The sequence below is a fragment of the Bos javanicus genome, chromosome X (genome assembly GCF_032452875.1).
Source record: "Bos javanicus breed banteng chromosome X, ARS-OSU_banteng_1.0, whole genome shotgun sequence".
NCBI lineage: Eukaryota > Metazoa > Chordata > Mammalia > Artiodactyla > Bovidae > Bos > Bos javanicus.
Genome location: NC_083897.1, coordinates 31774508 through 31801670, shown reverse-complemented (window position 1 = coordinate 31801670; position 27163 = coordinate 31774508). Strand labels below are relative to the sequence as shown.

The window sequence follows — 27163 nt, the reverse complement described above, 5'->3', positions numbered from 1 at the left end:
GAGGGCAAATATCTAATAAACTAACAAGTCACTCCAGTTTTTATTTGCCCTTTTGTTTTTCCTTTACTATAGGTGAACTTACTCTTGCCTGGCAAATCCCATGGATGGAGGAGCCTGGTAGGCTGCAGTCCATGGGGTTGCTAGGAGTCGGACACGACTGAGCTACTTCACTTTCACTTTTCACTTTCATGCATTGGAGAAGGAAATGGCAACCCACTCCAGTGTTCCTGCCTGGAGAATCCCAGGGACGGGGGAGCCTGGTGGGTTGTCGTCTATGGGGTCACACAGAGTCGGACATGACTGAAGCGACTTAGCAGCAGCAGCATAGGTGAACTTAAGAAGTAAAGTGAATTACCATGTTCTGTCCTCTCCGCCTGGCACAATGGTTACCTGCTCATGCTACTTTGGATATATCAAAGAAGCTATAATCTGCAATTACAGGACTATTTACCTATGGTTTGCAGCATCATCACTTTCATGGGCCACCCAGAGGCACATGGTCACTTTAGAGCTGGTAAAGAGAGGCAAGGGAAGGGGCAGTGTGTATGTACATTGCCCGTCAATTGTTTTTATGCAGTCCAGAGAGGCATGAAGTCAACAGGAGAAATGCAATCTAGAGGTCAGCTCATCTGAGCCAAAACCAGAGTTAAGGCAAGCAGTCAAGATGGCCTTGCACATGTGTGCTTAGTCAAGATGGCCTTGTGCTCAGTCACGTGTGACTCTTTGTGACTGCATGGACTGCAGCACACTAGGCTCCTCTGTCCCTGGAATTCTCCAGGCAAGAATACTGGAGTGGTTTACCATGCCCTTCTCCAGGGGATCTTCTTGACCCAGGGATCGAACCCATATCTCCTGTATTGCAGACAGATTCTTTACCCACTGAGCCACCTGGGAAGCCCCCATATAGGTTTATACCTTCCATTCAGTTGTCACATCTCTTTAGTTTCTTTTAGCCTGGGCAAGCTCTTCTGTTCCTTTCTGGTTTTCATGACCATGACAATTTTGAACAATGTAGGTCACTTATTTTGTAGAATGCTCTTTAATTTGGGCTTGCTGTCTGAGGTATCTTCAGGATTAGATTCAGGTTACACACATTTGGCAGAAGTGATGTGTCCTTTTCAATACCTCAGTCAGGAGGCACATGAAGTCAATATGAGGGTGGTACCTTTGATCACTTGAGGAAGGTAGTATCTCCCAGGATTCTTTACCCTCAGATTACTATTTCTTCCTCCTGACATTAATATATGTTTTGTGGGGAACTACTTAGAAATTATGTAAATATCCCATTACTCCTCAAACTTTCAACCACTGTCTTTAGATTCCATCAATGATTCCTGCCTGAATCAATTTCTCACAGTAGTCTGGGTTAGTACATGTGGACTGAGCACATAAATAAGTATACTGTGGATAATGAGAGCTAAGTCTCTCACTTTTATAGAAGGGAGTTACAAGTAAGAAAAGGAGGAAGACTGCAATGTAGTAGTATGTGTTTGAAATAGGTGGTATCCCTATGTCAATATGGTGTATATATATATATATATATATATATACACACACACACACACACATATATAGAAACATATATATACATATATAGAAACATAAGTATGTGTATAAGTATGTGAATATGCATATATAAATATCTCCTACCTGTGTCTGCAGAGTGGCTTAGAAATTATGACACTCTGGTAGTAAAATGCACACCTGGCCTCCATATTTTGTTCTCTAAAACCATTTTCCAATAAAAGGAATCAGGGGTCCTAAGAGAAATGGCTGATTTCAGAGCTGTAGTAGAGAAGCACATGATGAGCCTGGAGCTATTTTTTATGCCAGAAATTAAGTGTTCAAAGGACACAGAAGCCAACTTGAAGGTGCTCCCATGCGTGAAGTCTGAGATAATTTATACATCAAACAAAAAAAAAATGAGGTTGTGGCATTGTACTATAGTTTTGTAAGATATTATTATCATGTGGAAAACTGGATAAGGGTACACAGGATCTCTCTATATTATTTCTTGCAACTGCAAATGAATCTACAATTATCTCAAATTTTAAAAACAAATAAATATAACTCATGATAGTACTATATATCTATATATTAACTGACTGAATAAAATAATAATCCACTGATTAAGTACAGAAACAAATCCAAGAGTGAGCTTAGAGTAGAAACCAAGCTTTTTGCCCATTTTTCCTCTTCCGTTTCTGCCAATATTTTCTTGTGCTCTGAAGATCATTTCATTGAATCAAAACAATTCCTGCAACTGCTCTCAGAAACATCTGCAGATGTCACCAGATCTAAGGGTTGGTCTCTCTAAGTTGTGACTGGTATGCCTTGGTGATTTCAGAGTCTTGGAAGTCGTGAACTTGGCAATGAAGATCTGGTACTCTGCAGAGGTTCTGAACATCACAGCACTCAGGACTTCCAGATCCTCATGTCATTTTAGCCTGCTAACTCTGGGTCTTCATACACACATATGGAAATATAGTCCTGTTGCTTCCTTAATTCATCTCCAAACTGGATGAATTATTCAGAATGTCCTCCCAGTCTTCGGCTGTGGATTTCACAATTCGTTTGTTTTTCTAACATCTAAAATCTTAATAATTATGGCTCAGATGTGATCCCTTTCAATGATACTAAAAAACACATGAGTGTTAACTTACAACCTCCATCTCTTTATAGTAGTCATATCTATAGGCAGATAGTGTTGAAATCTATAGCCAAAGATCCAATATCTATTTATGAAGTCTTCCATTCAGATTATTTAAATATAAACTATTTCTATATAATATAGATAAGGAAAATGCCCCAATCTGACTAATGTCACTGTTCTCTCTGAAAGTCGGCTCATTCACTGGACTGAGATTATCACCCACATACTTGTACAGTGGTAGTTTAGTGATAAGTGTCTCAATTTTGTTTATTCTTTATAAGCTTTAACATTAGCCAGACCTTTTTGATTAAAGTCAATATTAGCTGTACAATATTGACATTGGCTGTAGTTTAGATTTTAAATGTTATGTCAAAGCTCTTTTAATGTCTTATGTTTGGTTATGGAAAGGAAGAAAAGGAAGGCAGTGACTGACTCTTAATTACATTCTCTCTCACACACACACACACAGAGAGACACACACAGAGACAAATGAAATTTTTGTACTTACTTGCTTTTATACAGTTAGCATGGCCAATATAGCAGGAAAATATTACTCAAACTATTTCTTCCTAATAGAATTCTGACATCTCTGTTTTTCACTTTTAACAAGCTACAATTACAACTGCAGTTGAATCTTTCTGTATGGGTAATTTGCATTCCAAAAATACTAGAAAATTCAACTGACCTAATTTCTCAAAACTCGTTACTTTAGAACAACACTTAAAAGGGAGAGGTGCCCACAACAGTTGTCGACAAGTTGACTGAGTACTTCATAAGTCGTGGCTCCAAATGGTGATGTGGCAGCCACAGCTCCGAGTCAAGAAGACAGGCATGCTGCTTGCTGCTTGCAGAAGCCTGGGTATAAAATGCCTCTTAGTTTCTGTATGAAAACAGCCTTGAAAATGAGAAAATGTTCTTTACACCTGGCTTCTTGTGTAGTTGTAAGTTTGTCAGTTCAGATTTTGTCTCTACATTCCCTTTATGGTGGAAATATTCTGGAAAATTTGACACGACTAAATGTGCATGGAAATCAAGTACCCAGGGATCCTTTTTTCAGTCCCTCTGTATCTTTATTTATGAAAACGTTTTCAATTGAGGAGAGGGGTTGTGCTAGGAAAAGAACTCAATTCTACAGCCAAATTCATGAGTGAGACTGACACTTTAAAAATAATTTCCTTTGGGAATTCCATATGGTACATTTGGAAAGGCAAATTTTAATACTTAGTTCCTGGGGAAGTACTTATCTGAAAGGCAATGAAGAAATGAGAAGTAAACTAAACCATTAGCCTCCCAAAATAGACTATTTCTGGAAAGTATAAAGTCATACAAAGCCTTGTGGAACAATATTTATAAAATGGGCAAATTAAAAATGGGAAAGGTAAAAATATATGACTCCTGCTCTCCCTGGGGGCATTTATGTACTTTTTAACCTCCCCTCTCCCAAATTGAAAGTCTAGGTTAAAGTCTGTAGGAGGGACACAGAAAATTCTCAAACCACCATCACCACGATGACCACCTCAACCACACACAGAGTACTTTAAGCTATGTTGCTGACTAGTACTGAAATGCTAACAGTAAGTTTAAATGGCAAGAAACAAGGCTCTTCTTCTGTGGTGTCCCATGCTTTGAATGTGAATCACATTGACAGCTAAGAGCCACTTTCAAAATCAAAGGGTCTGGTATACAGAAGAGAATTCTCTCCCCTCTCCCACCCTCCTCCTCCCGGCCCAGATGATGACCCTCAGGAGTATGTTATTTCTTTCTCAATCTGGAGGAACTGGATCCACAGATTTTCTGAAGCAGTGAGAAGGTTGAAATCTCTGCTATGAACTACACGAAAGATAAGCAAAGAAGTTATAATTCACTTTTAAACTTGAAAAAGTTTAAAGCCACCAAGGAACAGAGATTAATATTGGGGGATTATTTTAGGAACAGGCATTCCCAAATTTTTCTTTTTGCATGAAATCAAACCAAGCAGCCTTCGACTTTGATCTGAATTTCAGGACCCTTCTTATAAATGGCTGCTAACATCTCTATCTGTGCTGCAAGAGAGCTATTTTCGCTTGAGCTCCATGGTATATAATTGAAGTCAGAGTTTTAAATCACTGGGCCATCTGTCCTTAAGCTGTCACCAATCATACATGGAGGAGCATATGTATAATGAAAATAGACTGACAAACTTTTTGAGTTTACATGCTTCTGAGTTAATTAATCCTCTGTCCCACACATTTAAGAGATTCTTTAACAGTATGTTTGATGAATCGATTTCATTACATGAATGGGGTATGTGTGTACGTGTATGTTTTACAATGTCGCTATCACAAATCCAAAGGAAACCATGCAGTTGACTTAACATTTTCACTGAAAATGAAAATATATCATTTTAATCACATACAGAACGTAGATCTATTGGCCTCGTTTTGCTCATTTGGTTATTAATGTTGAAAATACATATTAACATTAACAGAATAATATCTCACTTTCATCTTAATAAAGATTTATATGCATATACATCACCTTTGCATTCCACAAAGATGCTGCTGGGAGCAAGTGTTTTAACGACTGAAGTCAAATTCCAATTTCACCAGAGATGTTTTCTCCATGTTCTCATTGACACGAAATTTCGGTCTCAGCAAAGTTCAATGATTTCTCTGTGCCTAAGTTTCTCTCTCTCTTTTTTTTTTTTTTTAGTCTGTGTGTGTGTGTGTGTGTCTGTGTGTGTGTATGTGTGTGTGTGTGTGTGTGTGTGTGTGTGTGTGATGACATAGCCCGGTTCTTTACACTAAGGTATTGGGATGGTTCATAAATGAATATATGCCAAAAGGCTTAAGTTGCAATAAATGAACATACAAACATGATCATATCAACAAGATAGGAATATCTTAATAAAATCGGGTTGCTGAGGGTTTTTGACAAAAACTGGGACAAAGCTCGTGATGCCACTGGCCTGAATCACTGGAAATACACATGAACCGTAAGAAACGGTGCAATTTTACAATGCAAAGGAACTGCACCAGCCACTGTACATTAAAAGTCTTTTGAAAGCCCTGATGTGCATTTAAAATTGGATGCCTACTCGCTGTAGCCCTAAAACAAATAGTAAAACAGTGAGTACAAAACTGACAAAGTCCTGCAGCATGGTCCCCCAGCAGGAAGGAACTGAGGTTTTCCCTCAAAGCCTTTTTTTTTTGTCCTTTGTAGACATGAGGTATGCCTGTTTCCATAAACAAGACAGTGCATGCCCACCGCTTGAGACAAAATGCCCGAGAAAACACAGAGAATGTGAAACTGTGCTTATCAACAGATGGGTTGGAGATGACCTGGTCATCATGCCCCACACAAATGGGTGCACAGCCTTGTCAAGTGCTCCTGTGACAGCCACAGGGTTAAAGATAGTATGCTGCACACCTGCAACTTTTGGGGAAGAAGTGAAGACTTGAGGTCCAGCGGGGTAACCCAATTTCCTCTTGTCATCAGGACAGGTGGCCAGCAAACAGCAACCACAGTTTGACTCTTTTGCATGAGATTTTTTTCAGGGCACACTTAGGAAAAGAACAGCGGGGGAGGCTAAGGGCGTCCAAAGGCATGCTCAAGTCCCTTGGGGCCCAGGGAAGCCAGCTGTGGGGTCTGGACAGCCCTCAGCACCCCAGGCAAGGTGCCCTGGCAGAGATCACAAGGGAAACTCCCTGTCCCTGTTGACTGCCCTGATCTGGCAATGGCATGAACTCGGCAGAAAAAGGATGGAACAGAGGGGACTGCAGGGTGGTCGTTGGGGGAGCAAGGCCTGGTCCACAGACGCAGTGCCTTCCCAACCTGTGCTCTCTCCCTCTTCTACACGGAATCCACACACTCAAAAGCAGAAAAATGAGAATTACAATGAGGTCCAGTCTGATTTGAAATATTCAAGTGCAATTCCCCGTGGCCCCAACTGAGAACCTCAGTGGTCACGTCACATCACTGGCTCTCACATCAGGACAAGTCCAAGGACTGGCATTAGCAGGGTTGGAAATCCCTGAAGATCTCTCTCTCTCTCTCTATTTCTCTCTCTCTCTCTCTCTCTCTCTCTCTCTCTCTCTCTCTCACGAGCGCGGATATATAACTTGGTTCTAGACCTTCTTAATGTTTATGATCTAGAGTGACTATGTCTTGTTAACAAAAATGACCTCATATGAAATATGTTTAAGTGTTAATTCCTGAAAGCAGAAATACTATTTTTTTTTATTTACTTTAATTGGAGGCTAAAAGTGCCCCACCCCACCCCACAGGCTGCAGAACCTGAGTTACACCTGAATGTACCTGAAGCTGGAGTGTTTGTTAGAGGCTGCACTGGGTTTGCCGTTGGCCAGTCCTCTGTGTTGTAAGAGGGGGCAGGGAGGGTGACAGTGGCACCATCCAAGGCTCCCTTGGGACGTTACCTGGTCTGGTATTCTGCCTCTACCCTCCCTTGTCTGTGTCTTGTAAGGCCAGCTTCTCCCAAACCACAGCCTGTGAGCAGGAAGCAGGTTTAGGGCCGCGTCTATTCAAAGTTCATTTCCAGTGCGTAGTAGGCCACACACAGAAGACAGACTGCAGCGGCCTGAGCCATGGGTGTCGCCTTTATGCTCCACTCAACTGTTTGACTTTCACACAAAGACTTCTTCTCAGGGGCGCTGTTTGGGTCATTACAGAATGGGCTTGTCAGAGGGCTTTGTAATTGTAACCATAAACAAATTACTTTAGGAAAAAGACCAGAGCCACCAGCAGCCAAAAAAGATTTGTCAAGACTGTTTCTGATCATTTTATATCAGATTCCTTATTAAATGGAAAAAAAAGAGAAGTAACTGCAGGTGAAGTGATAACCATTTTTGCAAAAGCTTTAATGTCTACAGTAAAAGACACACTATAATGAGGCATGGAAGTTATTTCCACTTTAAGACCTTTAATTTCAGATGGCGAACTAGGACAAATGCCTTCCCTCTGTGAAGAGCTGAATGAAAGTTCTGGTAGAGGGGAGTCAATTCCCTGTTCCATTTTAATTTATTTAGAAAGCATTCTATTACATTCAAAACAGAGGCAGCTGAGCTAGTGTTAAGAAGAACCAAAAGAGGCCTGTTAGCTGTAAGTCTGGTCGACCCAGCATAGAAACATGGCAGCCCAGTATCTGCCACCTGAAGGCCCCTGACACACTAATGAATTCAGAAGTGAACTTGATCTGTTTGGGCATTTATGCATCATATTTTATCCCCTGGCCAAATACACCTTTCTTGTGGGAAGTGGGAGGGAGGTTGGTGGGAGGAATTCTAAAAAGCTTATTTTTTTAAATGCACAGATGCTTCTAGAACATCAAATGGCTCTTACAAACAACATTTTGATGAGTTAAGTGTAAATGAATCAAAAACATATGGATTACATTTCCCTCTGAACACAGAGGGGTCTCAAAATTAAAGAGGGGGAAAAGGGCTTAAGGCAATATGCATTTGGGTTTCCCTGAACGCAAAAGTATTTGAAAATAGTTCTAGGCAGGCAGTAGGCCCAGAATGCACCCTGGACATTAATGGATTTTATACGTTTGAAAAATGTTGGATAGTTAAGGTTCCCTCTTTGAAGCATCTCAGATGTAAGTTTGTTTTATTTGATTATTTTTTCCCTTCAATGCACAAGTGTTCAGGGCATCTGGCATTGATTATGATTATTTTATTCTAAAAAAAAGTGTTTAAAATAAAATAATGGCATAATTTGTTTAGACAAAACAGTCCTCAACCAGACAAAGGCTAACAGAGTAAGAAAGGTTGTTTGTATATACGGAGGAGGGTGGTGGGATATGGTATCAGGGCCATATATCTTAAGAGTTCAAGTTTCACAGAAGTCTAGAATCCACAGCCAGCTTAGGGAGGCATGCACGTCTGTGTGTGTACAGATATGTGTATATATACATGTGAGTGTAAGTACCCTATATATATATATATATATATATATATATATATATGCACTCACACACACATATACACAGATAGGTAAACATTATTAACTTATTTCCTTAGATAGGTCTTGAAGGGCCCATTCTACTGCTATATGCGGAGTTTGTAGCCATGGACACAAGGAACAGTTCAAATCCCTCTTTGAATGTTTAAGTTCTCTTTTTATCATTTTTGCTTTCTTAAATTTGTAGTCCCTTCTGCTTTGTATTATTTTCACATCTATACAACTGGAGGACAGAAAGTCATTACTAGCCAATGTGAACTGGAAATGGCTATCAGGGATTTCACCAAAAAATGTGTTTAAAGACTGCAATATTTATTCCATGATGTGACAAACCAAGATGAAAAAGATGTGTAGGTTTTATTTCACAGATACACAGGAAGTGAGTGGAGAAGGAGGAGATAAATATCCATTCTCCTTTGCGGAGGATGTTGACGCATCACTCCTGACCAGAGAACGGTCAACACCTTCTGTAACAAGTCTGTCAATAGCAAAATGGAGTCAGGCTCCAGCACGAAGCCAGGAATGCAAAAGTGAGGAGTCTGGGCAGAGCAGCCACTAGCTTCTCTGCCTCTATTTATATAAGGTGCCATTAAAATGCCAATAGGAGGCAATAGGAATTAATAGGCTCCATGTGTTGAGCTCACAAATGAGCCAAGAAAAATTTTAAAAGCCTATATGTGTCAGTGATTCCCAATCCTTTTAATTAAAACTTTTTTTTTTTTAATTTGGACTGCTGATGCTATTTTCATGGTTTGTTGTATTTTATGTGGCAGTAATCTTCTTCATGTTTTCCTGCTCACATTTCCTCCCCCAAATCAGGCAAAACATTGTGAGCTCTCTATTTTTGAAATTTAAAGTGAATTTAAGGTGATCTGATGTAAACATTATTTTCTGACAATTGCAAGCTTGAGATTCACAGCCAATGTGCCCTCTGCTGCAACTTTTCTCCTGAGGAATTTTAAAGCATCATAAAAACTCAGCAGTTGAAACAACCTCAAAGGTCATCTAGTTCAGCCTTTATCTAATGCTGGAATCCCCTCTACAGCATTCCTGATAAGGGTCATCTAGTCTTAGCTTAAATACCAGACATGTATACTTCTCTACCTAAAACTCCACAAGGTAACATCCACTCAAGTGGAAAGTGACCTGACACCACACACTATCCCTTCCCCTCCCCATCAAAGTGCAGTCATCTGTGGGGTCATTGTTCTGGGCAGAGCAAAGAAGACGCTTATGCTCTTGAAATAAATGACCCACAGTCATTCTGTCTCTTGTGGGAGGGACAGACCACGCCAAGCACTGCAAATACAACAGACCGCAGCCCAATTGCATACAATAAACTTCTTAATGCACAGGCTGTCATCTGTCATCCACGCTGATACTCAAGGTGGCCCTCTGGAAGAACACAGCTGGCTCTGTTCGGTCTTATTAGCAAAATCCACACTCCAGTGCCAAAACTTGCCCAGAACAAAATGGAATCTAAAGTCTCTTTAAAAGAGTATTCGCCCAAGTCAAGACGAGTCTTGAGTCTGAAATCTAAACTGAATATTTCTAAAAGGCATTTGGTAGCAAAAAAAAAAAAAAATTCATCTTAGGATGCCCCATGAAGAGCTATGAAAAAGATGAGTGAAAAAAATTCTTTTCCAATTTAGAGTCCTTTTAGCAAAAAGACTCAATACTGTACAGCTGAATTCAAAAGTTGACAATACTCATCAATAGTGCAGTACAGGAAGTGGTTTGCTGAATACTGACGGAAAGGTTGCAGTAATCAACAATTTGGTGCAATGTCATGGGGGCTAGATTTTGACTTAAGCTCCCTCTCATGCAGCAGGTGGAAATAATGAGTACTAGACATTGAAGAAATTACTCAAGGCAGTGCTGGGTCAGCCTAGCTTCCTGGCAGCCAAAAAGAAAGCCAGATGCCCTGTGCCATGCGTTTCACCATATGATTGATGACTCAAGCCCTTTCAGAACAGTGTCTTTGGAAATGGTTTGGTGTGGCTCCAGCCAATCCTCTTTGTCATGTCAATCTCCTTCACGTAAATCTCCTGCAGGAATCAACCAGGGCCCTGGTCCTGAAGGCTGGGCAAGGAGTATCTGTTTTTGTCATCTTAAAGAGGGCTGTAATCCCTGCAATTGGAAGGATCTTCAGATATGACCTTGGGTGCCTTGCAGAAGCAATGGACCTCTGCCCAACTCTCATCCTAGTTTAAGCATTTAATGATCTGGCTCCAGGGGCCACGTAGGCAATGGCCACATAAGATCTCCATGGTGGAGGTGGTGGTTTAGTCACTCAGTCGTGTCTGACTCTTGCAACTCCATGGACTATCAGGCTCCTCTGTCCATGGAATTCTCCAGGCAAGAACTCTGAAGAGGGTTGACATTTCCATCTCCAGGGGATCTCCCTGACCCAGGGATCGAAACCAGATCCCCCCACATTGCAGGCAGATTCTTCATCATCTGAGCCACCAGGGAAACCCTAAGATCCCCATAACACTTAAGATTTTACCCATTGCAAAGGTTGGCTGTGGCACATATTGCAAGGAGAGTGGGACCATTCAAGAATGTAGGGTCAGAATGGGATGCTATTCAGATCCAATCCCTATCTTGGAACAAGATGCTCCAGCCTGCCAGGCCTGGCCACCTCCGCTCCACATATCTATACAAGGACAACCATGAGTCCCTGCAGGTCGTTATCTTCATACTGGAATGTTCCACCCTGAGAAATGAGAACACAGTGAACACAGGAGGGCTGCCCTCAGACCCAGGAGGGCTGACGTGAGCCAAGGCAATGATACGTCCTTTGTGTGGCTTTCAGGGAAGAACTAGAACCAAGGGCTGGAAGCTTGAGAGGCCTTTTCACACAGATGATGGAATGTGTAGCTGAACTTCCCAGACAGGAAAGAACTGGCTGCTTTGAGAGGAGGTTTTATTCTCCTCCCATTTTCTGGTTTGCTTTTTGGGCTGACAGAAGCTGGGTAAGCACTGCTAGGGAGAGCAAGGGAAGGGCATGGCCAAGGAGCTGGCTGAGGCCCCCACTGAGGCCCCATTCCCCTGAAGGTCTGAAGCTCTAAGAAAAGCATGGGGACATGGACCTGGGAGCCAGTGTTCCAGAGAAGCAGACACACATCTGCTCTCCCTCCACCATCACACAACTCTAAGGAGTTCACGTTGATTCATGAAAACTGATCCTATTCCTCTTTAGATTTTTATACCTTTTCCAATTCTTACAATTCAGGTTTTAAATGGGAGATTATCATTATGGGGAAAAAAAAAAAAACTGAGGCACACAGAGAGCCTTAATTTTCTGCTTAATTGTCATGGAGGAAGGCTTCAATACCCATTGTCTATTTATGAAAATTCTGCCTTATTATTAAACTCCATCAACACCAACAAGTGTGGCTTAATTTGCCAAGGCAAAACGGCTAGAATTTCCAATGTCTTTCCATTTCGTTGAAAATGAAGGTCTAATAATTTGACAATTTAAATTCAAGATGCCTTCTTGGATTTTTAAAACTGATGGAGCATAAATCTCCATTAGCCACAAGAGTTCTGGACCTGAAACTTGGAATTCATTGAAACAGCTTGCAAGATATTAAAGGCTTCTGTCCCCAGAATATGTCTTCTTTTTTCTTTTTTTTTCCAGTGAGGAAACAGAGCAATTTCTCTATTACCCTTTCAAAATAAGCTTACGAAATGTAAAAACTGCTTCTTTTTCCTCTGAAAAAAAAAAAATGTTTCCTTTTGTCAAATCTTCTCATTCAGTGTCGGCTGCCTCATTCACGACAACCTTTTAAACATTCCTCTCATAAAATGCATAAATAGTCTTCAGGAGAAATTAGTTAAATGGCTCCCAGAAAGCATTGTTGTTTTTCCCCTTTCAAAAAACTGCCATAAGTATCCCAGCTCACTAATAAAGGGTAAACAAGTCTGAAAATTTATCGCATGTAACAGATATGATTAAAAGGAAGACAATGAGGAGGTCAATGATGCTCATGTGATGGGCAGTCCTGTTGTCAATGCATTAGACCTACCCAAAGAAGGGAATAAAACTGCAGCTACTAAGCCATTCATAGGAATAAATGTCAGGAATCCAAAAGGCAGAGACGGAAGGGGAGGTGACAGAGCACTAAGGAGTCAAAAATAACATTGGGCTTCTCCAGGCCTATTGAGAGAGAAGCCCAAAGTCACAGGAGAGGCAGAGTGAGTTAAAGGATCGATAATATACAGGCCCATTCAAGGTGGAACTTCCCCACCCCCAACCACACCACCAACATGGCTGGAACTCCTTTTGAGAAAAAAGTAACATCAGAACTTCATTCAGGAAATCCAGGTGCTGGAACGCATTTGAACAAACACGAATTCACAAATCTCCATTTCATGACCTACCAGCCATACCACCCCACACAGCCCACAAGGTGAGGCCCAAGTTCACAAGTAAGACTGGGACACATTTCAAACTTGCATAGCATGTGGGGAATAAAAGGAAAGAGGAGACTGCAGAAAACTGGAAAAGTAGCCCTAACACTAGCATTGCCCCTTTTCTTCTGTTTTTGGCAACTTTTTGTTACCAGTATTTACACCTCTGAGGTTTTCTGGGTTTTTGTCATTGTTGTTGTTAAATGAATGTGTGTCCATGAAATAATAAAAGCCACAGGAACCCCCGATAACTTGGACCATATCTGTGGAGTCATGTAGGCACATTCACTCAGTTACTCTTCCCCTTTCTAATTCCTATGAACAACAGAAAAAACAAAATTAACTAATTAAAGCTCAATGAAGATTTACGAGGGGACTTGTTTCCCACCTTCTGCCCCTGTAGTTGGGTGAGGCAGCTTAACTAAAACATCTCTGAGAAATGCCATGAGCCATGAAGTTTCTGACTCGCGTATCATTTATGATACCCCTGGGGAGCGGGCCTGCCTAAGAAAACCGAGGCCCGGCACCCCATAAGGTTCTCATTACAAATAGGAATGTGCCAGGCCAGATGCACTGGGGGTTGTCAAGCTTTGCAAACTCTCCCCACCAAAAAACTCATAAATTTTGCAGAATATATTGCTTTTCCTTGGATTTTTATGATTATGTTCAATTTCAGGAAACTTACCCCATACTTCATCATTTGCCTTCGTTTTTTAAGAGTTATTTGACGTCCACAAAGTTCTACGGGCTTTTTACTAATCGTATTTTTCAAATCTTAAAAATATAAACCTACATATTTCCAGCCAGCCATGAATTTAAAACCTCCCCCGCCACCTTCCAATTTTGGTGTGCAATTGCAGGCTGAGCAGATTTCAAAGTTTTTCTATTGGACAAACTCACCTTTCCATCTTCCATGGACGTAATGAACCGAAAGAAAGATGACAATAACAGCGATCAGAGTGTACAAGGTAGTCACATCTCGGGCACTAAAACTGGATGGTGGAGGTGATGTTGTGAGGCACTCACAGCCCAAGGAAAAGACTCCCCAGCTCCAGGGTCAAGGGTACAAGCATAACTGGTGGGCTAGAATTGGTCTGGGCACCTAGGCAAAGTTTGGTGTACTCTCACATTTTAACATGGTAAAGTGAATTTTAGGGATTTTAGTCCTATTTTACTAAGTTTACTTTTCATAATACATATTTCAGATTTGATACTTAACCAGTCTCAAATTGGTTACCAACTTAAAATGCAATCTTTCAGTTGATTGTGTGCTAAGAGCAGCAATGTCTATAAACACTTGTGCATCTCGCTGTAGCAATGGCAGTTGTTAATGCTACACCCAAAGCAGTAAGCCTTCTTTACACACCCAAGAAACCCAGGGTCAGGGCAAGGCCTACATGATCCAGTCCCCTCTGATGAGATATGTAAAGATCCCACTCTACTACAAATGTTCAGAATAGGAAGACACTAGGGAGCCAGATGTGGTCCTGTGCTAAATCAGATTAGGAGAAGCAGACAAAATCACAACTTTATTCAATGTGTCATTTATTCTGGGTGACTAATGCATTATTTGTATGAAGTTAAAATTGAGCTTTGAGAAACTATGAAATAAATCAAATGCCCTACTTTATGTAATTTTAACAGACAGATCCCATTAGGATTCTACTATGCATAGCTGTTGGTTAAAATCATTGACCAGTATCCCTACAAATTAATCAGCTGAGGTAATGCTGGTGCTGCTGTCACCATTTGCGACTAATCTACAGTTAAAATTCACTTTAACTTTTCAAGCCTCTTGAGATAGGTTCATCACATTTCAATTTTTTTCAAAATAATGTGAGTAACTGCAACTGTTTACAAAAGCCTGTATGGTATAAGTCTGCCATGGGTGTCATTTTTCAATGGCAGTAGAGTGTGCATTGGCATTTCATTGTAATTTCAGGGTAAAATGCTAATCAGAATCCAGCCATAACGGTCTTCATCATTCTTGATAGGAACTTTATCCCTCGCAGTCTGAATATACGTGCACCACTGAAGTTTAAACTGTTTTAGAATTGCAAAAAACTAATGAGCCAAAATGTCTAATTATACCAAAAGGGATATAGTTAATATTTAGCAGGTTTTTTTTTTTAAAGACTGTCATGGCTCTTGCGTTCCTCCTGGATTGTTAATACTTGGATATGTTTCCTTTCTGATATGAGACCTAATTTATTAAAAACTCGTAAGTAAAAAAAAAAAAAAAAAAAAAACTCGTAAGTACCTAAAATTTCTCCTCAAAATATGTACCTTAATGTCAAGCTAATTTAACTGTGTACTTTATCTCTACAAAAATGTCCTAGATTTCTTTAACGCCTTTTATCTTTCTTTCTTGACTTGAATCTCGTGACCTTTAAATGTATACTGTAAAAACAATAAATAGCATTTAGAGGGTTCCCCCCCAAGATTAACTTTAATTAATCTTGAAGTTTGAAGTTACCCATGAACTCTGAGACAGCTGATGTCCAACTCTTTGAAAGCAGTGGGAAAAAACATCTATCTTCTGGGGATGCTTGCTCAATAAGGTGATGTGTGTAAAACATGGAACACAGTGCTTGGAAAAATGCTACTTCTCTTATGCTGGCACTCAAACCATCTTACAGAGTGCTGCAAAATGAACACACAGGGAAATGTTCCTGCACATCCTTGAGATGAAATTGCAATCTGAATCCTTCAGAGGCATAAAATGTGTTTGGTCTAAAAATATGTTGCACGTTGCATGTGTGTGTTGCTCAGTCATATCTGACTCTTTGTGACCCCATGGACAGTAGCCCACCAGGCTCTTCTGTCCATGGGATTCTCCAGGCAAGAATACTGGAGTGGACTGCCATTTCCTCCATCAGGGGATCTTCCCAACCCAGGGATCGAACCCATGTCTCCTGCATCTCTTGCACTGGCAGGCAGATTCTTTACAACTGCGCCACCTGGGAAGCCCCAAATATGCTAGGAAAATCCAAATCCCAGGTTAGCCTCCAAAGCAGGAGCTATTTTTAAAAGAAAGAAAGACGGACAAAAAACAAATAAGGCATCTACCTCAGAGGAGACCATGGTATAAAAGTGGGGAGAAAAATATTGAGCAAATGTTGAAGGCATGTTCTTCTACCACCACCCACCCCCCACTTTGAACTAGAGGAAAGCCTCTTTCTGGTGACAATAACAATTTAAGACACCTTTTTTTTTAAAAAAAGTTCACAAAATTACCCTCACGGTATTGTTGTATATACTAAATGTAGGTATACCTCGCAGAAAGAAAATGCTCTGCGTAACTATCTAAAATCACAAAACTGGTAAGTTTAGGGTTGTTAGGAGCGATTACTCTCATCAACAAAGAATTCCCCGCAGGATTTCTGGCAAGCAAGATGCACATAGAGAGACTGACTTTATAAAACTTTAATAAGCATGCTGTTTCAGGAACATATCTACCTGTACTGGCCTGTCTGACCACCGTGATTTTAGCTCTTCTCTTAGACCTCAGTCTGCACCTCCCAGCTCTGCTCACAAAGCTGATCACACAAAACATTAAGCAGGTTACTGTATATCTAACAGTATACTGTGTGCCACTGTTCTAAGCAGTGAAGCTGCAGTAGTAAATCATACCACCCCTAAAAAGACTCCACCTTCATGGAGCCCATATTGAATGCATCTTCCTCCCAAGCACTGAATCTCATGCTTACACCAAAGAGGAGCAGAATTGAGTGTCTCTTGCTGAAGTAGATATCAGGCCAGTTAGATCTTGTATATGGTTATGGATGAAAACCCGATGCTGGCTTGTAAATGCTAAAGAAGAGTGACAAAGGCCTCGTCAGCCTCGTCCGCTGCCAAGCCCCACGGCACGCAGGGCTTGCCACTACTTTAGCATCTCTGCCAGGGTATTATCATGGGCAAGCAGTGCAGTGAAGGATTCACACAGCCTGTGTGTTCATTTCAGCTCTGCAGCCTACTCTCAGTTGCCGAACCTCTCTGTCCCAGATTCCATGCCCTGCAAAATGGGGAACTCAGAGAACACAAATCAGAGCCTGTCACAGAGGAAATGCTGGCTCTGATTGTTATTTTCACTCACTATTATTAATATGACTTATTATGATGGCTTCCCACCTAGACATAATATTTGGAAGACCTAGTGCAATGCCTGAATGACTCAGATAAGCAAAGGATGGTGCACCTTGGATTGGCTTCATTAGGCTATTACTCTGGGCCAGACACTAACTAGGATTACATCAATAAAAGACATGTTCTCATCCCTCTAAACAACTCAGATGCACTGGAAATCTAGTCAGGGCAGCGTGGCAGCTCAGAGGAGGGGTATCTAACCCAACGGGACAAGAGTATGTGAGTTTAGGGGCAGAGAAGCAGAAGAATTATAGCCAGTGGCTTCTCCAAGACAGAGCTCAGATTCAAAGGAGGAGACAGCCAGACAATGAATTATTTGGTGGCCATTATAAACATAGACATAAATGCCAATCAGATGGTACCAAGGCACCAACTTACCCTTTAGGGGAAAAAAAATGGCAAAAGGAAAAACATCAATACACACCTTTCAGAAAAATAAGCTAATAATTTTTTCAAAAGAAAAAGAACAAAAGAACAAATGTATCTGGGTACATCTCAAGAGCCACAATATATGCATCTTTCAAAAATAGCAACTTTGCCAGCAGTGGTGCCAATTGACAAACATTTGTTTCAACTGATTCGGGAAAACAAACTTTAATTTGGTATTTCTTTGAAGAATGCTTGCATCAATATTTACATAATTCAGACAGTTAAATAATTGTCCAGAATTTTGTGGTTATCTCACAGCCAATGGTGGTCAGTGGGTGATGACAATACTCTGTTCACATAGCAAAACATAACTTCAGCAATTATGTGATGACTGTGAGTGACTATCCAACCAGATAACTGTGGGTCCAAAGACAGCTGTTGAAGAGCAAGTGTTGGCTGCTCCTGGTCTTCTAAACAGCCCACATTTCTGGTTTTCCATTTCACTCTTGGCCTTGAGGAAGACTGCTTCTCCTCCTCTAGCCCACAGTCTCTCTCTCCCTGAATTCTTACTTTACTTACATCCATGTCCTACTATTTCCCCCAAACTAGTTCTACATTCCAATGTCAAGTCACTGGGGCCAGAGGTCACCTTCTACATTCCTTTCCTCTCCCCCTAAGAGTGACTGCCTAGCGAAGCACTGGGCACAGAGCTGGTACACGAAGTAAACACCTCTGTCGTGCATGCTAAGTCGCTTCAGTCACATCCAACTCTTCGCAACCCTATGGACTGCAGCCCACCAGGCTCCTCTGTCCATGGGATTCTCTAGGCATGAATATTGAAGTGAGTTGCCATTTCTTCCTCCAAGGGATCTCCCCAACCCAGGGATTGAACTCAAGTCTCTTATGTCTCCTGAAGTAGCAGGCAGGTTCTTTACCACTAGCACCACCTGGGAAACCCTGGAAACCATTCTGGAGAGAGTGACAAATACTGAACCAGGGCACAAGGGCTCCAGACCCGACCCAACAATGTCACATGTGGACTATACATCCTTGGGCAAGTTATTTCCCCATCCTTGGCCTCAGTCTCCTCATCTGTACAATGAAGAGGCTGAACCAGATGATGGTGAAGCCCTCCAGTCTTGAAACAGGTTCAAGGAATTGATTAATATCTACACACCTAAGCCAAGACTTCTGCCAGCAAATAAGTAATGGCTAATTGATGAGACCTCTCCAGGATTCCATGGCACTTCATCAGAAACATCCATCAAGCTGGAATTTAATTTAGTTACTGTGGCTGTGCCGACCTGGTGTGAAACCACCAGTCCCTTTGGAAAATTAATTTATTAAAAAAATTCATTGACTGACATCCTGGAGGGAGAAATAAAGCCTCTGCAATTGCATTTCTCATTGTTCAGCAGACAGTTAGGTCATCCTGTACATATTGCCACAGTCAGAAGGTTAAACTGTCCTCAAAACACACTCCTTCCAGCAGGGTGGTTTGATCAAATCATACTAGAGACCCAAAGACCAAGGAGACGTCAGACTCCTAAGAAAGTTCTCCTGGTGACTATCAAAACCCAGGCTGCAACTGCAGTGCCACTACAAGATGAGTAGGATTTTATTTTTTATTCATATAAAAAAGAGACCATTTCAATGCTACTGACAGGAGATATGTGGCCTCCAAAACACAAAATTTGGATTCCAGAAATAGGGTTTCATCAATGCCACCATACATACCTGCTATTGAGATCTGGTTTTCACTGAAGCTGGTCGATGATACAGACAACTGTTATTTAGAAATCTAAGAAAACAAACCACTCTTTATGGGATGGAAGTGATGTGTTTCTTCTTTCCCTTTTCTCCAATAAAATGAACATTGAAAAAATAAACAGATGAGCGATTTCAAGTTTCCTTAGCTATTTCCCAGTGTGTGGCCTTTACACCTTTCAAGACCAGCACACGCCTATCAAACAACCACATCAAAGATAACTTTCAATCACTGGCTGATTTTCTTTTCCAAATGAAGCAAAATGCACAGGTATATGAAAAATAGCATTTCATAAACTAAGCAATCCATAATAAAAATCAGATTCTAGCTGGAGGGCTAGTGTCAGCTCTGCTTAAATCATGCCATTTTATTTAAGCACTCAGATTATTTTTCTCAGCTCAGTAAGTAGGTGGATGTTAGCAGCTAAGGTCATCGAAAAGATTTACCTTAAAATAAATTCAACAATTCAGAGCATTGCCCTCTCCATGGTATAAAGTGTGCTTCGCTTTGAACATGCATATAAAATTTCATTAAAGTGCAACATAAAAGTTTTACATTAGAGGAACCCAGTGCTGGACCTTTGTTTAACAGTCATGATAATTTATGGCGTGGATCTGCTACAGTTAAGTAGAAAAACAGCCTTCTCATGATGAAATACAAGTCATAAAGGCTGAAACTCAAGGAAAGCTGGAGGAATCCCAAGCCTCCGATCAGTCAATTCTTCTTCAGATTTTTATCACGCATTCTTCTTTAACGTTCTCCACACAGATTGAGACACAATATAGTCCTGGACTCCTCAACCTTCAAAGCTGGAGTTTGCAGTTCTAAGCATATCTTAGAATTTATAGGAATCTGGTTTTCTTTTTTTAAGCACACGGGTAAGTAACAGGAGTTCTAATTTTGCCTTTTCCTATTAAGCATTTTTTGGGTTTCCATCATTCTTTCTCATTCCTTTCCTCAAAAGAGACCAGACTGGCTAAGAGACCTTCAAAAAATTACAAAACAATTGAAACACTATCAAAGAGGTAGAGGGGTGGTATTACCACCAGAACTTTTGCAACTATCTTTGAATGACAGGAGTATTTGCATAGACCACTCTTGGAGCTGATGGGGTTCTCGTGTTAACAGATGTTTCTTGAGCACTTGTAATGAAAAAGGCACTGTCCGAGATGATGTGAGAGGGTGTGTGAATATTTAAACACAAATGACTTAATGCAACAGTAGTGACACAGTGAAAAAAAACAATAAACAAAAATCCTAAGACCATCCACACACTGAAAACTTAGGCAAGTCAGTTAACCTCTCTGAACTGCCATTTTTGCCATCTACAAAATGAAGCCAGTAAGACCAGTCATGGAAAACCCACAAGGTTATTGTGAGGATCAAATCAAATGACAGATGTGGTAAGTTACAAAGCTTTGGAAATAAATGCAATCTACCCCTTACACCCAGCATTGAGGCTTCCAATTAAGTAGACAGATATACCGTGGTCTTCTTTAAGTTCAAGTACTGAATCTTCAAAATTAGGGTATTTGAACTTAAATAGACAGTTCTCAAGGATTTGAGTTTTGCCATATATATATATGGAAATTATATATATATATATATATATATATATATATATATGATACATACTATACATATATGAATGGAAAATTACCACATACATATATTATAATGTGCTATTCATACCTTCTCATTAAAGAAGCATCCATAAAAAAGTGCTAAGAGATTGTATCATTACATAAACTGCTCCTTATTTGATTAAGAGAAAAAAGCAGAGTTCCATGGCTAGTTGATTACATGGTCATTCCACAGCAATTTTTTTTTACACAAGCATAACATACACAATCCAATCCGTTTGTTTCAGTGAGAGCCAAATGCTCCAGCTCACCCAGTAACAATAAATATTAGGCGATAATAAAAAAAAATAGGCAATGAGAGTGTGCGGGAAGGCAATTAAGCTGGAAAGTGGGAGACGTGGATTTCTGATTCAGCCCTACCATTGATACAAATCAGGCTGTGTGAACTTAGGTGAGTCAATCAACCTATCTAGCGCTGTTTGTTCGTCTGGAAAATGGGAATAACACCTGTGCATTCTAATGCACAATGATGGAAAGAGATGATGTACAAGGAAGGATGGCACCTGTTGGAAAGGCTCAGACAAGATGTCAGTTGCTGATGCAGACTCAGGGGTCAGCTCCATCTAGGCTGGAATCTGAACTGCATAAATGAGGAGCCAGTGCCTCCATTTCTTCATCTAAAAATGGAGGTCGTATTAGGACCCATCTTACAAAGTTGTCTAAAGGATTAAGTAAAATTGAGTATTTAAAGCATGAGCTAGTCAGTCATGTTTGGGGCACTGAGTAGATACCCAAATAACAGCAACAATGATGATGATGCGACTTATCACATACACGGGTGAAACACACACATACACACACTCCTCAAAAAGATTTCTCCAGATTGTGGTCTTGGGTTCTTATATTAGCAATAAACTTCTTTCTATTCTCAGTAAACAAGTCTTAAATCTCTTTCTTTATCCCACAGGAATCAGAAAAAAACAAAATTAAGAGTGAAAAATGTACTCACTGTACCAATTGTTTTGTCTATGTGACAAGCTCATCAAGTATGTGGCGGTTTCCCTTTCTGAGGTACAACCTACAGCTATAAGCTCATGGGAGTACAGTTCCTAGTTTGTTCCAGAGATGGCCATTTTATTGGGCTTTTATGATTTTTTCAATTGTGTTAAATATGTGCAGATTCTGCATGCAAGCAATAGTCTTAGCTAAGAATAATGGGCATGAAATAAAGGTTCAGCACATTAAAACCACTTCTATTCAACAATAATTAGCATGTTTAAATACAATATAATTTTTATCCATCTACAACATGCTTAAATGTTTGGAATCTCGTTTATGTCTATAATGACAGATTCATATTTGAGGCAGTCATTTTCAATCTTGATTTGTATATTTTAGACTTGTTAAATGCTTGACTGAATCATTAGCAAAACAATTCATGTATCATTAAACTGATTTCTAACATGAGATAATTTTCTTCCTTGTCCAACAGACATGCCTTTTAAGATTTACAGAGATAGCATTTATTCTTTGGGGGGTTTCAGCCGGGTGTAGAGCAGACCTTATCAGTAGCTAATTTCACCACCTTGAGTCTTACTCTCCACCCCACCATAAGCTCAAGCTCAAGCGGTTTTCGGAATGAAAGCTTAGACACACTGGAGAATGAATATTGTACCAGCAAGAAAAAAGAGACCACTGACTGTCTCCATTTCCTTGGAAAACAAACAGAGGGGAAGGGGGAAAGATAAATAGATGCAGGTAGAGAAAGAGAGACCCTAGCGACCTGTAGGCCTTGGTCAGAACAAGATCCAGGGGCTACCCCTCGGCCCCCTCCACATTCCTGCCAACCCCAGGTAGAGGTGGGCTGCCTTCTCAGTCTCTCCCTGACATTCCCATTCACCAACAGGCTTCTGTCATTCTTTCAGAGGATGGAAGAGAAGGAGGCCTCCCAGATCTCTGCACGTAGAACGGGCAGAGGCAGCCGGGCTGCCGCCATGCATGGGCCATGCCCAACTGAAGCTGAAACAGTTCACTTTTGTCTGGAGAGCAGGGTCCCCGCCTCCCACAAGGCTGAGGGAACCTGGGCAAAGTAGGGGCCGCTGGGGCAGCGAATGAGGGGGAGGGGAGGAGAAGCCTGGCCCGCACATGGCCCCTTCCCAGCCTAGACAGCCCCACACAGACCTTTGAACTTTCTATTTATCTAACAGTTTAGTGAGTTTAACTCTCTTCCTGTATAACTGCCCGTTTGCAAGCTTGCCTCTAATTAGGCTACTTGTGAGACATCACATAAAAACTACAAACCATGGATGCTGGCCTCTGTCCTTCACAGGCAGAAAGTCGGCCACTGTCATCCTGGCTTAACTACAATTGTCATCAAGCTTTGGAACATGGTGATTTTGCTCTCATGGTGATTTGCTTGTCCATTTTTATTTTTCAGTGTGAGCCCCTTCCTGTATCTGTCTTCCCTTCTCCTGTATCTGTCTTTCCTTCCTTCTGTCTTTCTTTTTCAATAATAAAATGATGATAAGCACCCCTGCAAAGAACCTCGGCCTGTCACAAAGCAACATCTCATCAATACGGGAGGGGTGCCTGCCAACAGAAAGGCTGGACACTTGGCAGGCCCTCAGATCCTGCTGGTAAAGAAGTCCAAATCTAGCCACGTGATCTCCAGACACCTCAAGAATTCATTTACTGGGTTAGCAAGGCAACTGTATGCAATGATTTAAACGATCAAATTTGATTATTTTTTTCTTTATCCTTTTTTCACTTTTTAAGAGCAAGTGGTATCTTTGGTGCACACAGCCATCTGCACCTTCCTCTTTTCAACAGAATGGTTCATATTAAATTCAGACATAGGTGAACACTGCTCATTCACCCAGGAATCTTCAAGAATGAGAGCTTTGGCCCTTTAATCAAGTCGAGAGCATGACCCATTAAGAGATTCTTGTCGTGTATGAAGTCCAGGGCTCTGTTCCGTTAGTGCCGAGCACTCTTAGCCACCCAGGCTGGGAAGTGTCACCCATGCCTCGTCCAGCCCATTTGCATTCCTCCTGAGGAATGTGGATGTTTCTAAATGGGCACACACTTTTTGTTTACTATAGTCTACTGTCTGTAAGTGACACATATGCCTGTTTCTGTAAAGTCTTTCTCCATTAGATCTTGGAAGATGAGTTTGTTTTTTAGCTGGCCTGATCCAGTTATTATGTCAGACATATAAGGTTGCGGTAGAGATGGCTCAGAGCTCTCTGTTCCACAAGTGAATGCTGAGAAGAGGTCCAATGGAAATGAGATCCTTAACTTGGCTGGTGCCTTTTTCCTTCTAGGCCTCCTTGGAAGGTTTGGGGTGGGGAGCAATGGATGCCATCACTCTAATCAACGACTTACTCCCCAGGAGGGGAAGTAAACATGTAATGAACATGCCATTGCCATGCTCTGGATGTGCAAGAGAGTTTGGAAAGGTACAGACTTTCATTCAAGGCAATAGCAAGCTCTTTAGTTCACCCACTATTCACATTTCTGTTCCTTTTCTCTGTGGGGGTGTACAACACACAGATGCACAACCGCAGCATTACAAATGTTTACAAACACAGATGTAGAAGGAAGCTTGCCTCTCACAATCGAAGGAGAAATTTTCCTGGGATGTGTGCACAGAGGGAAAAGGCTGGCTGATTTATGCAGACATGTTATACTAATTCATCAGTATTCACATAATATCCATGGAGTGTCTGAGTCCACATGTTTCTTAACTGATGTGGCACAGTTAGGCATCTAGAGGAAATCAGGTTTTGCATTTTCCTTAATATAATAAAAGATAGTTTCCGAAAAGGGAGAGAGATGTATTCTTCTGAAAAGACAAATCAAAAGAGCCCACCCGTTTAAATATGCAACTGCATGTGCCTAAGATTAAACTGAAATTAAAATAGTATAATAAACATGTTTTTAAAAAGCCTAATACATTGTATATATGTTTAACATTTGAACTACGCCCACAAAAGCAATTATAACAACGTCTGTTAATGATGTTACCCACACCGTATATTAGGCAAATTGTATGCAAATAGTAATGCTGTGGTTATCAGGTGCCTGCAAAATAAATTAGTGAAACAGAGTAAAGGCTGTGTGCAGGAGCGTAATATTTAATGGAGCAGTAATTTTATTGTGATCTTTACTTTTAAATAACAACAGCGTGGTTATTAAAAATTGCAAAATGTTCTTCTGCAGAGCTGATAAAACCCTGCATGGTATCAAAAATGCCTTTTAGATTAATACTGATACAGCGTGATTTGTGGCTTCAAGGATTTACCCCGAATTGCTATAAAATAAAATGTTTTAAAGTTCTGATTATCTTGGATTTTCAACTAAAGGAGTCATGATTGGCATAATGAAGCTATTGGCTAAGAGTGTGACCCTTTTCTAAAGAAGGAAATTGCCTAAAATATCACATCAGCGAGGGAAATCCTTGTAAAAATACACAGCATTCAGAGTCAACGGCTGCCAGGAGTTTAACGTTGCAAAAGATTTCGCACTGCCGGTCGGTACTATAGATTATTCCAACTCCATTTAAAAAGCCAATAGCGAAGTGTGCAATTCTAAGTCTAAGGCGCTACCGCAGTGCCTTCCCCTCATCTAATTCCATAGGCTGTGGGGGCAAACTGATAGGAGAAAATGTTATGACAAATGAACAGTGATAACGTTGGTGCAGGAGGTGAGGCTTTTGTAAAAGTTAATAGATATGTGCATCGCTGTTGATCCACGCGCGCGCGCACAGCACGCAGAGTAACAACTTTCCAGCTCTCAGTCACCTCTGCACCGTCTTTCACAGACAGCCCTCTCGGCGACAAGTTGACGGTATTTGGAGAAGAGCTGACTAAACCTTTGAATCCGAGCTGGGTACCCATGACACAAACGGGTGGCTGCCTCCCAGTGGGGGGTGGGGGGCGGTGGTGCGGACAGGACCCAGGGGTTAATGAAATGTGCTTTGACTTCGGAGCAGCCAACTTTAGGGGCCAACTTCAAAACCCCTCAATACTGAAAGCCAACGCCGCAGTCGGCCCGGACCCCGGGGTCCCCCACGCAGTGGCCCCCGAAGCCGCCGCCAGGCTCCCGACTGCGAGCGGGTGGAAGGGAAGGTGTGCGCACCGCGCCGCGCGGGGACCGAGGTGGCGGCGGGGGCGGTGGCCGCCGGGGACGTGGAGGGCCGCCGGTGACACCTGGCCGCTGCCTGTCCCCCCGCGACCCGCCGTCAGCGTCGGGCACCTGGTAAAGTTGGGGGCATTTCGAGCGGCAGCATCCGGTGCGCTGGGAGGCCGCCAAGCCAGCTGTTAGGGGAGAAAATCCCGGGCGGAGGTCGCGCGGCTCAGACCCCGGACAGCAGTGCATCCGATTTGGGCCAAACGCAACTCTTCGGACTTGGAGTGCAAAGCGACGCCTTCCGGACCCGCATTCCCCCCTCATCCGCACCTACCCCCACCCGGGCACCCGACCGAGGAGTCGCGGCGGCTGGGGCCAGAGGTGGCCGAGAGCAAGTGGGAGGGCGTCCGGGGCGCCCCCACCAAGCCCCGGCTCCTCTTAACAAAGGCGGAAAGCCCAGCCCCAGCGCGGGGACCCGCGCAGCAAAGGAGAAGGCAAAAAGCAACACCTACCACTGCTGCTCCAGGTCCCAGTCCCTGAAAAAGTCGAATAGATCCATAACGGCCGGGCGGCGGCGGTGGCGGCGGCGGGCGGGCGTCCGTCGCTGCTCGCGGCGGGTCTGCGCGGCTCTCGGCGCGGCTCGCGCGCTGCTCTCGGCAGTCCGGATCTCCGGCCCTCCTGCCCGGCTAAAAGTGCCCAGGCCGCATGGGCGGCGAGGGCGGGCGCCGGAGGTGCCGGGTCCTGAGCTTCGGGGCGGTGGCGGCGGCGGCGGCAGCGGCAGCGGGCGGGCAAGTGCCTGACCGCCCGCTCGGGTCTGCTCGGTCCGCGGCTGCCCGCGCGCCCAGCGCCCCGACGCTGCGGCGGCAGGCGCGGCGGGCTCGAGCCGGCGGGGCCGCCCGCCTGGCGGGCTGCGGGCTGGCGGAGGCGGTGGCGGCGGCAGGGGCGGCCGGGGCAGCGGCAGCGGCGCGGCGCGGCTCGGCAGCCGGGGCGGCAGCGGCGGCGGCTGCACAGGCGGCGGCGGCGGCGGCCGCGGCAGCATCACACACTTACACACTCACAGGGGGCGGAGCCTGGACAGCCCGAAGCCGCGACATGGAGCCGGCGTTATCATCCCCGGATCTGGCAGGGGCTCGC

General features: G+C 42.5%; 1 protein-coding gene across 9 annotated transcripts in view; it reads right to left on the bottom strand.

The window, feature by feature from the left end:
* Nucleotides 1–26951, bottom strand: part of AFF2 (ALF transcription elongation factor 2) — a 535938-nt gene extending 508987 nt beyond the window's left edge. For all 9 annotated transcript variants that reach the window (XM_061408662.1, XM_061408665.1, XM_061408666.1 and 6 more), the window contains exon 1: nt 26542–26951. In XM_061408662.1, coding sequence (XP_061264646.1) covers nt 26542–26588 — 47 coding nt within the window. In that variant the 5' untranslated portion in view covers nt 26589–26951. The remainder of the gene's footprint in view (nt 1–26541) is intronic.
* Nucleotides 26952–27163: the final 212 nt, after the last annotated feature.